At 45.3% G+C, this 18361-nt stretch overlaps 1 protein-coding gene across 2 annotated transcripts in view; it reads left to right on the top strand.

Moving 5' to 3' along the window:
• SNTN (sentan, cilia apical structure protein) overlaps window positions 1–12824 on the top strand; it is a 43690-nt gene extending 30866 nt beyond the window's left edge. For both annotated transcript variants that reach the window (XM_069736585.1, XM_069736586.1), the window contains 2 exons: window positions 6369–6525; window positions 12470–12824. In XM_069736585.1, coding sequence (XP_069592686.1) covers window positions 6369–6525; window positions 12470–12628 — 316 coding nt within the window. In that variant the 3' untranslated portion in view covers window positions 12629–12824. The remainder of the gene's footprint in view (window positions 1–6368; window positions 6526–12469) is intronic.
• Window positions 12825–18361: the final 5537 nt, after the last annotated feature.

Genomic DNA, 18361 nt, shown 5'->3' with positions numbered 1-18361 from the left:
GGGTCCGCTGGGGTGATGGAATGGCAGCTGGATGGTATACCTTCCCACAGGTGAAGTATGTCCCCAGGGCTTCCCAGACAGGTGGATGGTGATGGTGTGAGGTGCAGTCAATAACGAGGACACAAGGTTGCAGTCTCTTTACCTCTTTACTGAAGACTTCGAGGTCCTCAGTCCAGAGCACGTTCAACCGGGCTATCAGAGACCAGCCGGTCCGATGGGCACATCCAGAGTTTCCCTCGCAGATGGAAATCGTTGCCTACCAATAGCACCTGTGTGTTGTAGTCCTACCCTGCTGAGCATTCGGAATAGTCCTCACAACTGCTGTTCTCGTTCGTTCATTCTCTACAGCTTTCCTTCTCTCTCTCGTTCTTTGGTTCCAGATGTTACTAGTTTCTAACGTCCCCCAGATATGTTATGGCAAGGACGCCACCCGTTTGACGGGAAGGCTTGGAGGTCTTCCGGGACCCTAGAGACGCCCCTCTCCCAATGTTGCCCCCTATGTCTTCATAGGTGTAGTAGGTAGACAGCCAACCTATAATCAACTGTCCAGCGTAATTTGAAGTAAGGCCTGAAGTCAGTTACTCCTACGGTGATCCGGCCACCGACTACGCGCCTCAGTAAGATGTTGCCTCTCTCTCTCGGCACGACTCTTACTGGCTCTCCTTTGTGCTTGATCTCGTTTACACTGTTCCACAATATCCTTCCCTTCGTGTCTCTCTCCTGGATACCGCCGCAGGGTGTGCAGGCACGGTTCCGTTATGTTCTGTTCTGTTCTGTTCGCTAGGCACCTGCCAGGTTCCCACGCCTGATAGGGACCCCCCTGTGCCTTCTCCCTGCAACACCCCCTGCCACGGGATGTTGCCTGGTTCCAACCCAATCAGCTTCTGACTAACTTCTTCCCCAGCCCCTAGTTTTACCAGTGTGAGGAGTGGTCCAATAAATAAAGCCTTTTTCTCCCCCTAATGGCCGGAGTGTGAAGTGTAATGTGTTCTGGTGATACCTGGTCAGGAGAACTCTTTAGTGCCATCAGACGTACCGCTACTCTCCTTAGCGGCAGAGTGCCATACTGCAACGACCAGGTCTCTGGGGGGCTGCACTCCCCCCCCCGGTTAAATCCAGTACTCCTGGACTGGGAAGAAGAACAACAATATAATACAGCAAAAGACATACAAAATTTTTGAAATGCTTAGAACAAATAAATAGAAAAGGTGCTTCCCTTTATGGGAGGTGAGGACGCTTGAACGTTACAAACAATAACAGGATTAAATATTTTTTAAATAACATTTAGATAGAAAGATAGATAGATATGGATCGCCCCCAGACACAGGGCCACAGGTTACTCAGTACCGGTCCTTTCTTCTCGGTTCTGGGGTTGTCACGGTGGCTGGACCCGGTCGTGACCCTGCTAAGGGGCATCCAATAAAGGTGATAGTACAGTCTGTCAGAGGTTCGTGACACCACCTGTGGTGTTCGGTCAGAGGGACCGACGCTGCTGTGGGGTCCGCTGGGGTGATGGAATGGCAGCTGGATGGTATACCTTCCCACAGGTGAAGTATGTCCCCAGGGCTTCCCAGACAGGTGGATGGTGATGGTGTGAGGTGCAGTCAATAACGAGGACACAAGGTTGCAGTCTCTTTACCTCTTTACTGAAGACTTCGAGGTCCTCAGTCCAGAGCACGTTCAACCGGGCTATCAGAGACCAGCCGGTCCGATGGGCACATCCAGAGTTTCCCTCGCAGATGGAAATCGTTGCCTACCAATAGCACCTGTGTGTTGTAGTCCTACCCTGCTGAGCATTCGGAATAGTCCTCACAACTGCTGTTCTCGTTCGTTCATTCTCTACAGCTTTCCTTCTCTCTCTCGTTCTTTGGTTCCAGATGTTACTAGTTTCTAACGTCCCCCAGATATGTTATGGCTAGGACGCCACCCGTTTGACGGGAAGGCTTGGAGGTCTTCCGGGACCCTAGAGACGCCCCTCTCCCAATGTTGCCCCCTATGTCTTCATAGGTGTAGTAGGTAGACAGCCAACCTATAATCAACTGTCCAGCGGAATTTGAAGTAAGGCCTGAAGTCAGTTACTCCTACGGTGATCCGGCCACCGACTACGCGCCTCAGTAAGATGTTGCCTCTCTCTCTCGGCACGACTCTTACTGGCTCTCCTTTGTGCTTGATCTCGTTTACACTGTTCCACAATATCCTTCCCTTCGTGTCTCTCTCCTGGATACCGCCGCAGGGTGTGCAGGCACGGTTCCGTTATGTTCTGTTCTGTTCTGTTCGCTAGGCACCTGCCAGGTTCCCACGCCTGATAGGGACCCCCCTGTGCCTTCTCCCTGCAACACCCCCTGCCACGGGATGTTGCCTGGTTCCAACCCAATCAGCTTCTGACTAACTTCTTCCCCAGCCCCTAGTTTTACCAGTGTGAGGAGTGGTCCAATAAATAAAGCCTTTTTCTCCCCCTAATGGCCGGAGTGTGAAGTGTAATGTGTTCTGGTGATACCTGGTCAGGAGAACTCTTTAGTGCCATCAGACGTACCGCTACTCTCCTTAGCGGCAGAGTGCCATACTGCAACGACCAGGTCTCTGGGGGGCTGCACTCCCCCCCCCGGTTAAATCCAGTACTCCTGGACTGGGAAGAAGAACAACAATATAATACAGCAAAAGACATACAAAATTTTTGAAATGCTTAGAACAAATAAATAGAAAAGGTGCTTCCCTTTATGGGAGGTGAGGACGCTTGAACGTTACAAACAATAACAGGATTAAATATTTTTTAAATAACATTTAGACTATAAATAACTTTCAGTACCCAGCCGGGTATTCTACTAAGTGCAAATTCTGAACAATAAACTAACTCTTCCTTTAAGGGCGTATACGCTGAACCCACTAAAGGCCTACCATAGAATGCTACATAACTCAACTTTTCTTTCCGTTCCAACTTCCCCAATGCAGGACCGCCTAGCTCCTTGGCTGGGCCTACTGTCATTGTGCCGACCATCTTTATACATCACTCAGGAGGACTCTCTCTCTAACCCCTACGGGTTCACTTCCAAACTTTCCTGTCCTCAATCTTTGTCAACATTATTAAAGTGTCTAAATTCTTCAACATTATTAACGTTTCAACCTTTATTAAAGCAATCATCAAACACTCCCTTTAAGAGGGACCCAAGTCTCTGGTGCAGATTCTCTTTCAGCAAGCAAGTTCACAGCAAGCAAGTCCTTCTGCATCATGTCTTCGCAAAGTCTTCTTTGGCTTATAAAACCAGTAGGGAGCACCTTTAAGAAGGTGCAAACTATATACAAGGCAGTTCTGAATCATTCACCGTCCATGATCCGGCAGTCTTTAAAACAATGATAAACGTGGTGCAACAATAGAAAAAACAGTAGAAACAATAGGGACCCCGGGTAAGCAAAGGGATCCCTAGGAGTTAACCCTGGACGGGTTGAAAGTAGCAGCAGGAACAGTGAACTATATACAAATCAGGTCTCCGAGGTTTATTTCTGGGGAGGTTGTGGTCTCACCTCACAGACCACTCCTTTCCGTTGCGCACGGGTGGAATCCACAGTCACTCGCGGGGCCTGGCTCACCTGGTGGTCCGCAGCAGGGACCCCTTCCTCTGGAGCTCCAGCTTTAACCTGTAGGGCCGCGCATCGCTGGACACCCCTGGCCACCCAGCCGGCCTCCCTCCGCCACCGGGTATAGGTTACAGCATCCCCAGGTCTCAGGTCACGGGTCTCCTCACTCGTCCCATAGCGGGGTTCCACTTCGCTCCGATCGACACGGACCTGCAAGGGTTCTCCGATCTCCTGGATAACCCCCTTCTCTTCCTTGGGGTTGTAGAAGACCACCACTCCCCAGTGCGACGGTGGAACCTTCTCCTCTCCGGTGATGTCTATCATGGCCACAGGTCGCGGCTGTTTCCTCCAAGCCGCCACTAGGCGTCGCTGGTGTTCCGTCACTGGCAGGATTCTTAAGTCCCGCTCCTGCGGGTGTAACTCCCTGGTCAGGTGCAAAGGTCCGACGCAGCCGGAGTGGGCAGAGGAGGGGACATAGGGGAGAGGCAGGTCTCCATCGGGTGGCCCAACCGGGAACTCACCCGGACGCGGGCTTCCAGGCAACGTGCTAGCCGCCGAGCCTCAGCGGCGGCCACCCAGCCATCAGGCATCCGCCCTCTGGGTTTTCCCTCAGGCAGCTCCACAGCAGTCAAGTCCTGCAGCAGCGGTGATTCCGTGATCGCTGCGGGCGGTACAGGCCTGCGCCTGGCCGGGTCGTCTCCACGCGGTGGCCTGGGAGTCGCCATCTTTGTCCCCTTCTCTAGATCTTCTTCCCGGGCTCTCTTCCGGGGGCGGCTCCGTCCCCACTGTCCCCACCCTCCATAGAGGATGAGAAGGCGGACCTCAGCGGCTGACGGACCCGCCCTCAGGAGACAACAATGCTTAGACTGGGCGGCCGTTATCGTTCGCGCTCTTCAGTTCTTCTACACCCACTCCCACGCCTTTCTTCTTCTCCTGCGCTCCTCGTGGCGTGGCAATGGCGGCAGTTTTGGCGGGAATCTTGCATCAATAGCAATGCACAGTTCTTGCAATAAATCACAATTCCAACACGTCTCAATCACAGTTCCAAGGCACACATGACCCAATTCTTTAGGCTTAAGTACGATCCTGTTCGTGACGCCAAGTTGATTCGCCCCCAGACACAGGGCCACAGGTTACTCAGTACCGGTCCTTTCTTCTCGGTTCTGGGGTTGTCACGGTGGCTGGACCCGGTCGTGACCCTGCTAAGGGGCGTCCAATAAAGGTGATAGTACAGTCTGTCAGAGGTTCGTGACGCCACCTGTGGTGTTCGGTCAGAGGGACCGACGCTGCTGTGGGGTCCGCTGGGGTGATGGAATGGTAGCTGGATGGTATAACTTCCCACAGGTGAAGTATGTCCCCAGGGCTTCCCAGACAGGTGGATGGTGATGGTGTGAGGTGCAGGCAATAACGAGGACACAAGGTTGCAGTCTCTTTACCTCTTTACTGAAGGCTTCGAGGTCCTCAGTCCAGAGCATGTTCAACCGGGCTATCAGAGACCAGCCGGTCCGATGGGCACATCCAGAGTTTCCCACGCAGATGGAAATCGTTGCCTACCAATAGCGCCTGTGTGTTGTAGTCCTACCCTGCTGAGCATTCGGAATAGTCCTCACAACTGCTGTTCTCATTCGTTTGTTCTCTACAGCTTTCTTTCTCTCTCTCGTTCTTTGGTTCCAGATGTTACTAGTTTCTAACGTCCCCCAGATATGTTATGGCTAGGACGCCACCCGTTTGACGGGAAGGCTTGGAGGTCTTCCGGGACCCTAGAGACGCCCCTCTCCCAATGTTGCCCCCTATGTCTTCATAGGTGTAGTAGGTAGACAGCCAACCTATAATTAACTGTCCAGCGGAATTTGAAGTAAGGCCTGAAGTCAGTTACTCCTACGGTGATCCGGCCACCGACTACGCGCCTCAGTAAGATGTTGCCTTCCTCTCTCGGCACGACTCTTACTGGCTCTCCTTTGTGCTTGATCTCATTTACACTGTTCCACAATATCCTTCCCTTCGTGTCTCTCTCCTGGATACCGCCGCAGGGTGTGCAGGCACGGTTCCGTTACGTTCTGTTCTGTTCGCTAGGCACCTGCCAGATTCCCACGCCTGACAGGGACCCCCCTGTGCCTTCTCCCTGCAACACCCCCTGCCACGGGATGTTGCCTGGTTCCAACCCAGTCAGCTTCTGACTAACTTCCTCCCCAGCCCCTAGTTTTACCAGTGTGAGGAGTGGCCCAATAAACAAAGCCTTTTTCTCCCTCTAGTGGCCGGAGTGTGAAGTGTAATGTGTTCTGGTGATACCTGGTCAGGAGAACTCTTTAGTGCCATCAGACGTACCGCCACTCTCCTTAGCGGCAGAGTGCCATACTGCAACGACCAGGTCTCTGGGGCGCTGTAGATAGATAGATAGATAGATAGATAGATAGATAGATAGATAGATAGATAGATAGATACAGTTAGGTCCATATATATTTGGACAGAGACAACATTTTTCTAATTTTGGTTATAGACTTTACCACAATGAATTTTAAACAAAACAATTGAGATGCAGTTGAAGTTCAGACTTTCAGCTTTCATTTGAGGGTATAAATAAATAAATAAATAAATCTTTATTTTTATATAGCGCTAACATATTCCGCAGCGCTTTACAGTTTACACACATTATCATTGCTGTCCCCGATGGGGCTCACATTCTAAATTCCCTATCAGTATGTTTTTTGGAATGAGGGTATCCACATTATAAAATATATAAAAGTAACCACTTTTGTCCCCAGATACTTCATGTCTACCCCCTTTTTGTCTTGCAGACCACCAAAGTTTGGCGCTAAGACTCGATCTGAGAAAGCGATCGTTACCTTGATTAAAGTATTTTACAAGTACGCAGGTAAAGGAGGTGACTTGTTCGGCCTGGAAACAAAGGAGCTCAGGCAACTTTTAAGGAAAGAGATGCCAACCCTCCACCCTGTAAGATTCTACATCAATCTCATACACATGACTTTCCTTCTTTGGAATTTCCAGATACAAACACTAAACTTGCTGATTTATGACCTCACCAAGAGTGGCGCTGACCCAATTTTTCTATTTATACGCTGGGATCAACTGATGGGCACTGGGAATCACATCCGTACAGGAAGAAGTGGTGACGCTTTCACGTGGCTTTATCCTTTGAATCCTCTGACTTCAAATGCCCATACATTTTTGTAGAGATGGTGACATGTATGCAGGGCCACATCTCACTATTTATGATGGTGATAGTGAGTCAGGTGGGGTATGAGTCCGGGAGTCAGGATGTGGACCCACCATCAACCCTTAATGTGGCCCTAATAATACTAAACCAATCAGAGAAATGTTCAGTTATTGTTCGAAAGTATTAAAGATCTCGCCCATTGAGGTATCCAATGTGGTAAATGTGGGAAGCAGGATTCATAGACTCTTTGCATTTGGGTGGGGAAGGAGGAATCACTGGCTCTCAGTTTGTGGGTGGAGGATCAGGGCTTACTCACTGTATGTGGGTGGGGAAGGAGATCCCACAGGCTCTTGTATGTGGGTGGGGAAGGAGGACTCACAGGCTCTTTGTATGTGGGTGGGGAAGGATGACTCACATGTTCCTTGTATGTGGGTGGGGAAGGAGATCACACAGGCTCTTGTATATGGGAGGGGAAGTAGGACTCACAGGCTCTTTGTATGTGGGTGGGGAAGGATGACTCACATGTTCCTTGTATGTGGGTGGGGAAGGAGATCACACAGGCTCTTGTATATGGGATGGGCAGTAGGACTCACAGGCTCTTTGTATGTGGGTGGGGAAGGATGACTCACATGTTCGTTGTATGTGGGTGGGGAAGGAGATCACACAGGCTCTTGTATATGGGTGGGGAAGGAGGACTCACAGGCTCTTTGTATGTGGGTGGGGAAGGATGACTCACATGTTCCTTGTATGTGGGTGGGGAAGGAGATCCCACAGGCTCTTGTATATGGGTGGGGAAGTAGGACTCACAGGCTCTTTGTATGTGGGTGGGGAAGGATGACTCACATGTTTGTTGTATGTGGGTGGGGAAGGAGATCGCACAGGCTCTTGTATATGGGTGCGGAAGTAGGACTCACAGGCTCTTTGTATGTGGGTGGGGAAAGAGGACCCGGATATTAACTGGGAAACAGAAACCTGTGAAACCCATAAAGGCAACAGGTTTCTGCTAATAACCAAGAAAAATTATCTTTCACAATTGGTGCAGAATCCAACCAGAGGAGCAGCACTTTTAGACCTAATACTATCTAATAGACCTGACAGAATAACAAATCTGCAGGTGGTTGGGCATTTAGGAAATAGCGACCACAATATTGTGCAGTTTCACCTGTCTTTCACTAGGGGGACTTGTCAGGGAGTCACAAAAACATTGAACTTTAGGAAGGCAAAGTTTGAACAGCTTAGAGATGCCCTTAATCTGGTAGACTGGGACAATATCCTCAGAAATGAGAATACAGATAATAAATGGGAAATGTTTAAGAACATCCTAAATAGGCAGTGTAAGCGGTTTATACCTTGTGGGAATAAAAGGACTAGAAATAGGAAAAACCCAATGTGGCTAAACAAAGAAGTAAGACAGGCAATTAACAGTAAAAAGAAAGCATTTGCACTACTAAAGCAGGATGGCACCATTGAAGCTCTAAAAAACTATAGGGAGAAAAATACTTTATCTAAAAAACTAATTAAAGCTGCCAAAAAGGAAACAGAGAAGCACATTGCTAAGGAGAGTAAAACTAATCCCAAACTGTTCTTCAACTATATCAATAGTAAAAGAATAAAAACTGAAAATGTAGGCCCCTTAAAAAATAGTGAGGAAAGAATGGTTGTAGATGACGAGGAAAAAGCTAACATATTAAACACCTTCTTCTCCACGGTATTCACGGTGGAAAATGAAATGCTAGGTGAAATCCCAAGAAACAATGAAAACCCTATATTAAGGGTCACCAATCTAACCCAAGAAGAGGTGCGAAACCGGCTAAATAAGATTAAAATAGATAAATCTCCGGGTCCGGATGGCATACACCCACGAGTACTAAGAGAACTAAGTAATGTAATAGATAAACCATTATTTCTTATTTTTAGTGACTCTATAGCGACAGGGTCTGTTCCGCAGGACTGGCGCATAGCAAATGTGGTGCCAATATTCAAAAAGGGCTCTAAAAGTGAACCTGGAAATTATAGGCCAGTAAGTCTAACCTCTATTGTTGGTAAAATATTTGAAGGGTTTCTGAGGGATGTTATTCTGGATTATCTCAATGAGAATAACTGTTTAACTCCATATCAGCATGGGTTTATGAGAAATCGCTCCTGTCAAACCAATCTAATCAGTTTTTATGAAGAGGTAAGCTATAGACTGGACCACGGTGAGTCATTGGACGTGGTATATCTCGATTTTTCCAAAGCGTTTGATACCGTGCCGCACAAGAGGTTGGTACACAAAATGAGAATGCTTGGTCTGGGGGAAAATGTGTGTAAATGGGTTAGTAACTGGCTTAGTGATAGAAAGCAGAGGGTGGTTATAAATGGTATAGTCTCTAACTGGGTCGCTGTGACCAGTGGGGTACCGCAGGGGTCAGTATTGGGACCTGTTCTCTTCAACATATTCATTAATGATCTGGTAGAAGGTTTACACAGTAAAATATCGATATTTGCAGATGATACAAAACTATGTAAAGCAGTTAATACAAGAGAAGATAGTATTCTGCTACAGATGGATCTGGATAAGTTGGAAACTTGGGCTGAAAGGTGGCAGATGAGGTTTAACAATGATAAATGTAAGGTTATACACATGGGAAGAGGGAATCAATATCACCATTACACACTGAACGGGAAACCACTGGGTAAATCTGACAGGGAGAAGGACTTGGGGATCCTAGTTAATGATAAACTTACCTGGAGCAGCCAGTGCCAGGCAGCAGCTGCCAAGGCAAACAGGATCATGGGGTGCATTAAAAGAGGTCTGGATACACATGATGAGAGCATTATACTGCCTCTGTACAAATCCCTAGTTAGACCGCACATGGAGTACTGTGTCCAGTTTTGGGCACCGGTGCTCAGGAAGGATATAATGGAACTAGAGAGAGTACAAAGGAGGGCAACAAAATTAATAAAGGGGATGGGAGAACTACAATACCCAGATAGATTAGCGAAATTAGGATTATTTAGTCTAGAAAAAAGACGACTGAGGGGCGATCTAATAACCATGTATAAGTATATAAGGGGACAATACAAATATCTCGCTGAGGATCTGTTTATACCAAGGAAGGTGACGGGCACAAGGGGGCATTCTTTGCGTCTGGAGGAGAGAAGGTTTTTCCACCAACATAGAAGAGGATTCTTTACTGTTAGGGCAGTGAGAATCTGGAATTGCTTGCCTGAGGAGGTGGTGATGGCGAACTCAGTCGAGGGGTTCAAGAGAGGCCTGGATGTCTTCCTGGAGCAGAACAATACTGTATCATACAATTATTAGGTTCTGTAGAAGGACGTAGATCTGGGGATTTATTATGATGGAATATAGGCTGAACTGGATGGACAAATGTCTTTTTTCGGCCTTACTAACTATGTTACTATGTTACTATGTTACTATGTTTGTTGTATGTGGGTGGGGAAGGAGAGCTCACAGGCTCTTTGTTCCTGAGTGGGGAAGGAGGACTCACTGGTTCTTTGTATATGGGTGGGAAAGGAGGACTCATGTGCTCTTGCATGTGGATGGGGAAGAAGGACTCACAGGCTCTTTGTAGGTGGGTTGGGAAGGAAGACTCACAGTCTCCTGGTATGTGAGTGGGGAAAAATCACTCAGAGGCCCTTTGCACATGGGTGGGAAAGGAGGACTCATGGGCTCTGTGAATGTGGGTGCGGAAGTAAGACTCACAGGCTCTTTGAATGTGGGTGGGAAAAAGGACACACATGCTCTTTGTATGTGGGTAGAGAAGGAGGGATTGCAGGCTCTTTGTGGGTGGGGAAGGATGACTGACATCAACTTTGTATGTGGGTGGAGAAGGAGTACTCCCAGGTTCTTTTTTGTGGGTAAGAAAGCAAGACTTCCAAGATCTTTATATGTGGGTGGGGAAGGAGGACTCACAGGCTCTTTTTTGGGGTAAAGAAGCAAAATTCACAAGCTTGTTCATTCAATGGGAGTTGGGAAGACGAATCCATAGGTTTGCATTGTGTGATGAGGTCCCAAGACTCAAAAGTTTCCTTTACGTGGAATGAAGAAGCAGGACTCACAGGCTTTCTGTAAAAAAAGATCCTGGCAGATGATATATGACCTGTTTTATTTCCCTTAAAATAGTGAGTCAAATCCTAGATAACTATATATCCCTTGACATATAAATGTGTTTTTCTATCTAGTTAATAAAGCAGTCATTTATCTATGGTGTTTCCATATATTTTTTTATATAAAGAGGCTGTAACATTAATCTATACTACAAACAAACTCATGTATTGCTCTATAAAATAAATAACCAGGGACTGGGGGGGGGGGGGTGCAGTTATATTAAATCAGTGCTTGACAAATTCAATAATTCTGTTAATCATTCATCTGAGGTCATTGTATATTAATGATGAAAATAACATTAATCAACTCTGGCCCATTTAATAATATTGTATACCATATACTAATGTCTGTATTTGCATATCTTTGCCGTGCAATGAATGCGATGGTATGCTGTATAAAGTAATCAATGAATAAATAAATGATAACATAAGATTTAATAAAATGATTAAAAAATGTAAAAAAATAAATAAAAAGCACAATAACATAAAAAGTGATCAACGTGAAGTCCAAAGAATAATATGAAAGTCATTTGTTGATACGGTACACATTATTAGTAGTTATAGTAGTACATTCAGTATAGGTACTGTATGTAAAACATGTTAGCTAAATGTAGTGCCTTGCAAAACTATTCAATCCCTAGGAACAAAAAATGAATACTTTTGCATGCATTGCATGTATTTATATTATTATATATATTTTTATGCTCTGTTATAATGATATACCATTTTATAGGGTAGTTTGTGTTGCAGGTGACTTTAGAATGCGTTTCCACACTATATATGATCATTATATGACTTGCATCCTGTATTTTTCAACAGTTTTACCCCCCTGTAGCCTCTATCGCTAATTTTCAGTTGTCTCTGAGCTGGTGGGTTGAGACAAGTTGCTATAATGTCTCCCATACACAGCACACACAGATATGAGGATTCCTGTTCTCTTATGTAGCACATGATCAAAGGAAGCAGCAGCATTGAGGATATATATATCAGTACTAAGCAGTGTAGCTTTGAATCCAGCTCTGCTGTGAGAGATAACACAAGAAAGCAACGTTTTTTGTGTTTCTCGCTTCCAGTTTCCTCTCTCTGTTTTTTTTTCAATAGACAGTTGTAATTTGATCCCTAAGTGGGCTGTTGGATTTTATCTGTATTTCTAAGTGAATGATAAGTTCTGGAGCTAGGGGGTAAGAGAAGTGGCTCATAAGTAGACAAATTTCTCTGATGAGATATATCACAGTGTTTCTTATATTGACTTGTACTGTTCATTTATGCAAAGTTTGTTGATATTGTAAGAGATAGTACAAATTTATTCGCCCATCCATCTCTTATATGACAGCGTCCTCGGCTCTTCTTTTTATTAGCCGCTCTGGTGCAACGCCGGTGTTGCGGCACAATGCACATGTCACGTCACGCCTATGCTGGTTAATCAAAGAAGAGCCACAGAAGCTGCCATGTAAGAGGCAGTACTCCCTCTCCCAATTCGGCGGACGCAGACCTCTGTGGGGCCCGATGGAATGGGCCGCGAGAATGGATTTGCACCCACTCGAATTATAACTCCTCATTATTGCGACTTATTGTTTTATCATATTTATTCTTCCATCTTTTTTTTTGCAGTGTTTAGAAGGGAATAACCACTTCAAAGAAATCCTCAGCAACTTGGAAAGCAGACGCACGGGTACGGTCGACTTCAAGGAGTTCATGTCATTTGTGGCAAACTTTGCCGTGGCCGTCGAGTTTTCCTTCGTTAATGAGCCAGAGACAGATGAGGACTGACGCCGATACCTCGATAATTTGTCTTTTCTGCTTGTAACCTTTCACCTTCTGAACAATTACTACACATTTAACACCAGAATATCAATGGACTGAATACATTAAAACATTATTATACCTCTTGGATTTAGAGAGCTGCACTTCCATCTTTTGAGCAAATGTTCATTTAATGTACCTACGGCAATGTGGTGGCGGCAGGAAATAAATGTACTATACAAAAATAACGCCCTATATGTCTGTTTTCATCAGTGATGCAGCTGACGAACTCCTTTTCCATGCACATTTTTAAGGGGTTGCATCATCTTGTTTCTTCCAGAGCACGCCGCTCCTCTACCTCCCGACTTCCTGTTTGCCGGGGAGCAGTGTGCTCCTGCAGATGGACAGTTCAGGCCATCAGCATGGTTGTGCCACTGTTTCGAACAGCATCCTTTCCAATATTGCATGCAGTGTCAGCTTTGCCTTTGCAACATCAAAAGAGCGCAGGGGGACCGAGGCTTGAACCGGCCAGATTCTACAAACAGCCTGTTTGCTTAAGGAAATAGGTCACCTCTGAGACGGGTAATCTAGGCAATAAGCTGCACACAATATAATTAAAAATCCTTATGTTCTTGAGATCAGAGAAAATTTTTAATAAGAGGTAAATTGCAAAGTTGTTTTTAACAAGCACTTTGCAATTTATCCATTTAGCCCCCTTTAAAGGGGTTCTCCAGGAACTGCAAAAATTAGATCGTTAAAGGAGTTGTCCACTACTAGGGCGACCCCTCCTTAAACTAAATTTTTGGCCCCAATAAAATAATAAAGCCTATACTTATCTCCCGTGCTGACTCCGTTTCAGCGGTGTCGGCACTCACGGTCCCGGAGCTGTGATGTGGTGGAATGATGTGATGCATGGCGCCCAATCAGTGCTGGTGTCACTGTCTCCACCTCTGAACAAACTGAACATAAAGAGGAAGTCTGGGTTCAGCTGCGGCCCTAGCATCCTCTTCATGTTCAGTTTGTTTGAAGGCAGAGACAGTGATGCGCACACTAATTGGGCGCCGGCGTCATGTGACAGAACACCGTATCACAGCCCTGGGTGGAGCGAGTGGAACGGCGCCAGCACGGGAGGTGAGTATAGGCCTTATTATTTTATTAGGACCGTTCATTTAATTTAAATAAGATAGTTGTCCTGGTAGTGGACATACCCTATAATGATATACAATGATAAAAGAAGCATTACTTACCCGATAATTTTCCCGACACTCCAGGTACTGTGCTGAAGTAATGTCCCATTACCCAGGTGACTGCTGCAGCCAATCACTGTACTATGCTGAAGCTAGGCTGTAGAAGTCACATGGCTAGTCTGCATGTGACCGCTACAGGGTAGTAAACAAGGAGCAGCACAGAGCACCGATGTAGCAATGCTGGATCGGCCAAGTAACTGGCAGATAAGTAATGCTTCTTTGATTATTTTATACCTTTTAGTAATGTTAAATTAATTTTGACTCATCCTGGAAAACCTCTTTAAATTAGGTTCCCTATTTAATATAACATTTGGTTTGGAAGTTCTCTCAAGTTTTCTATCACTTGTCAATATGGTGGTTCTTTAGATCCCTTGCAGGGTGGTCTGACACACTGCTAGAGGCGTAACAATCATGGCCACAGAGGCTACAACTGTAGGAGGGTGGTGCTGATATGAACAGTAAGGAACACGCTGTTACTTTAAGAGACATCACCCCCTTGTCTGGGGTGCTGGAATGTTCTGCTTCTCCCCTGCAATAGACTGTATCAATGGACTGGGCTGTGCAGATGGCAGGAATGGAGCCTGAACTGTGTGTGTGAGCTGAGGCTGCTGCAGAGAGAACTTTGTGCTGATAGCTGCAAGAGAGGAGAACTGTGTCCTGATATAACTGCAAGAGAGGACCCCCAGCCTGTAACGGAGTGGACTTGTGAGATTTGATAGACTTTTCTGGATGCAGCTTGGTTGGCTGTCCTGTGTTAGTTCGAGGAGCCACGAAGATACAGAGAAAGGGATTTACAGCTTTCAGGAGCATCTCCAGGACCCAGAAACAAGGAGAAGACCACATTTCACAGAGCTGGCAGAAAGCCTTGCGCACCACCGTACTAGACTGCTGGGGCCCCCCGTGATGGGATCTGAGTCCCCAACATCACAGTGAGTTTGTTCCTGTTTTGTGCACATGTCAGGGCCTAGTGTAGGCTTCAATAGTCAGAACACGGCAGCAATGTGGCCTGCTTAGTAAAGGCCAGGGAGATTAGCATAATTCTTTGTTTATTGTTTGCATTTACTTGTGTAACATATATTGAGTCTGTAACAGTTGGAGCACCGTGCTATTTTACGGACAAGCTAAAGAATATAACTCTTGTAAATTATCTTTAGCCATTGCATACCTCTGCTTGCATCTTCCTCATCCACTTAATTCCTTGCCTTCCAATAAATCTACCCTTTGTTATTTGCACCTCATCTTGTGTACAGTAGTCTTCCTGCACCGTGGTGGTCCCCCGGCCATCGCTTCACAACCACAAGCGGGCCTGTGCTGGAGGGGGACCCGCCAATGCCAGCACCTACTTCAGCTGGATGCGTGTCCGACGCACACCCAGCTGAAGTGTATTGCAGCACTGGGACCCTCCAGCTACCTGACCTGCCATACACAGCACTGGCCTGTCAGAGGCTAGAAGCTGACATTGATATGCCAGGCATTGGCGTCGCATGTATCCCACTTAATTATTGGCCTCATATAGGTATTGATTGGTGTCGCATGGCAGTGACGTCATGCATCTCGATAGCAGGCACGCCAAAGTAAGCTGTCAACCTCTGCGCTGGCTACAGAAGAGGACACAGCACGTCGTGAGATCAGAGGAAGGTGAGAAGAGTGTTTTTTATGCAGAGGCAGAACAGGGGACATATATACCAGAAAAGGACCTAGGATTGGGCACATCTATACCAGGAGGAAGACTCTTTCTTATGGTGGAGTCATGAACACTGACACTAACTGAGGCAAGTGAGGCCTACAGTTCTCTGGATGTTGTGTAGTCTTTTGTGACCTCTTGCATGGGTCGTTGCTGCACTCTTGGGTAATTTTGATCAACCGGCCACTCCTAGGAGGGTTCACCACTGCTCCATGTTTTCACCATTTGTGGATAATGGCTTTCACTGTGGTTCGCTGGAGCACCAAAGCTTTAGAAATGGCTTTATAACCTTTTCCAGACTGATAGATCTCAGTTATCTTTGTTTCTTATTTATTCTTTTGGTCAACTTCACTTTGTCAGGCAGGTCCTATTTAAGTGATTTCTTGATTGAGAACAGGTGTGTCCGTGATCAGACCTGCATGTGAGTAGGGAATGTGAACTTAGCTTTCCAAAGGTGTGATAAACCACAGTTAATTTATGTTTTAAAAGGGGGGCAATCACTTTTTATCACAGGTTTGGATTTCTTTCTTCCTTAACAATAAAGACCTTCATTTAAAAGCTGCATTTTGTGTTTACTTGTATTATCTTTGTCTAATATATACATTTGTTTGGTGATCTGAAACATTTAAGCATGACAAACATGCAAAAGAATAGGAAATCAGGGAGGGGGGCAAACACCTTTTCACACCACTGTAAGTGTGCAGAGAGACTGTCAGTCACTGTATAGGACCACCCACTTGACTGAAGAGACCAGAAAAAGCAGAGACTAAAATTAATAATATATATATATATATGTTATGTTGAACATTTCCCAATAATAATATTTGTCACCATTGTCAGCATTGCTTGCTCTATATTATTCCGCCACAGATTGGGGAACATTGTCAATATCACAGATTCGTTTTGAAGGGGTTTTTTTGTTTGCTTTTACTTAAATCCTTTTTCACCATCTGGAAAAACCATGATCCCCAATCCTTTTGCATCATGTGGAGAAATCCATTACCCCCGATCCTTTTTCTCCATGGGAAAGTGCTGAATTGACATATTTTCATTGCCTTTATAATACTCTGTGAAATTTCAAGCATTTCGCTTCATCAACGCTTTTACCTACAGAAATTACCTACAGAGTTTTTTGGAACAACAAGCCCTAATATACCACCTCCGGCACTACCACTATCTCAGCACAGTATCTCAGCACAGTATCTCAGCACAGAAGCTCATCAGCCAAACTGCAGAATGAACACTGCTGTACCTGACATACAAAACCTGCGCGAAAGAAGAGAATATTATTTAATCCACCACTAGCACAATGGATCCTACAAGTCATTTCAACATATAAAGCTGAGAACATCTTTTTAATCACAAACATGCATGAATAACAATACAAATCAGATTTTACTGTTGACACGTTGGGTCCCTAGGCGCAGTATAATGTACTACTTACTCATACCATTATGTACCATTACGTTTGATCTGACAGCCTTCATCCACCGTTTGTGTTTTCTGCTTATTCGAGATCTCATTTTAACACACAGATTTAAGTTTGGATCTTAATTAGATAAAACCCTGAGGTTGAGCAGAACTTTGCACTTCGTACATAGTGGAGGACCAGACGGTAATTCCAGAAAGCTGCAAAGCAGAAAATCCTAAGGGCTACTTAACCATGAACATGGAGGAATGCAACTCCATCCTCGGCAGCACATCTGCCATGGCAAGCATATGATGCACAGCGTGTATCACACATAGGTCCTAAACCCACGCAGAGCATCGTATGGACGCTTCAACCAGCACACAGCTGGGTCTCTTCACACCCGATCTGAAGATGGGACAAGAGAATAACGTTAGAAGAACCCGTAACGACAAGACTCAAGCAGCTCCTTCTACGTAAGTGTTTGACTATGGAACTCGAACTTGATATCTATCAGACAGATTTATTATAACTAGTGTTTTATATTTTTACAAGTCTTAAATTAAAGAGTTTTTGGATTGAAATGTACCAAATTTATTAATAAACGTGGCATGACTTGGGCTGTCCTAAAACAAGAAAATTAAAACTGCTTAGAGCAACTTAATATATATTATTTAATTTTTTTTTAAGTGGTTGTCACCAGATTTGTATAAGACAAATATATATATACTAGATGGCAGCCCGATTCTAAAGAATCGGGAGTCTAGAATCCATATATACTTGAAATTCGGCAGGAGCTTGAAGAGCAACGTCACTGGGCCCGCCTCCACGCAGTAGAAACTTGCTGTGAGGTAAAAATTCAAAAATCACACCAAAATGGCGGGCGGAGTGTGTCACAGTACGGCACGTTTCTGATTGGTCGCTCGCAGCAGGCGGCAACCAATCAGACACTGGACACTGTTGACGTCACTTATCTCCGGACATTAGCTCCGGACATTATCTCCGGACATTAGCTCCGGACATTAGCTCCGGACAAAGCCACGGAAGTTGGCACAAATTGCAGGAAGTAGTATTCTAGGCAATTATATATAAGATAACTTACTCCAATTTAATAAAAACAATCTGAGAAATGTATAGATACACAATAAATATTTTTGGGAGATACACAACTACACAATAAAAATACTTAAAAATTAATAGTGAAAAAAAGGAACAATGAAAGCAAGGGGAGACCAATGAGAGACACAAAATAATGGAAACAAGATTAGAATATCAGGGGTAGCCACCAAATGGCGGCATACTACCAAGGAGTAATAACAGGCATGTATAGGCATATACAGTATATATATATATATATATATATATACATATATATATATATACTAGATTGTGGCCCGATTCTAACGCATCGGGTATTCTAG

Source organism: Ranitomeya imitator, chromosome 8, assembly GCF_032444005.1.
Source record: "Ranitomeya imitator isolate aRanImi1 chromosome 8, aRanImi1.pri, whole genome shotgun sequence".
Classification (NCBI taxonomy): Eukaryota; Metazoa; Chordata; class Amphibia; order Anura; family Dendrobatidae; genus Ranitomeya; species Ranitomeya imitator.
Note: the sequence above shows the minus strand (reverse complement) of the source record. Positions and strands in the feature narration are given on the sequence as shown.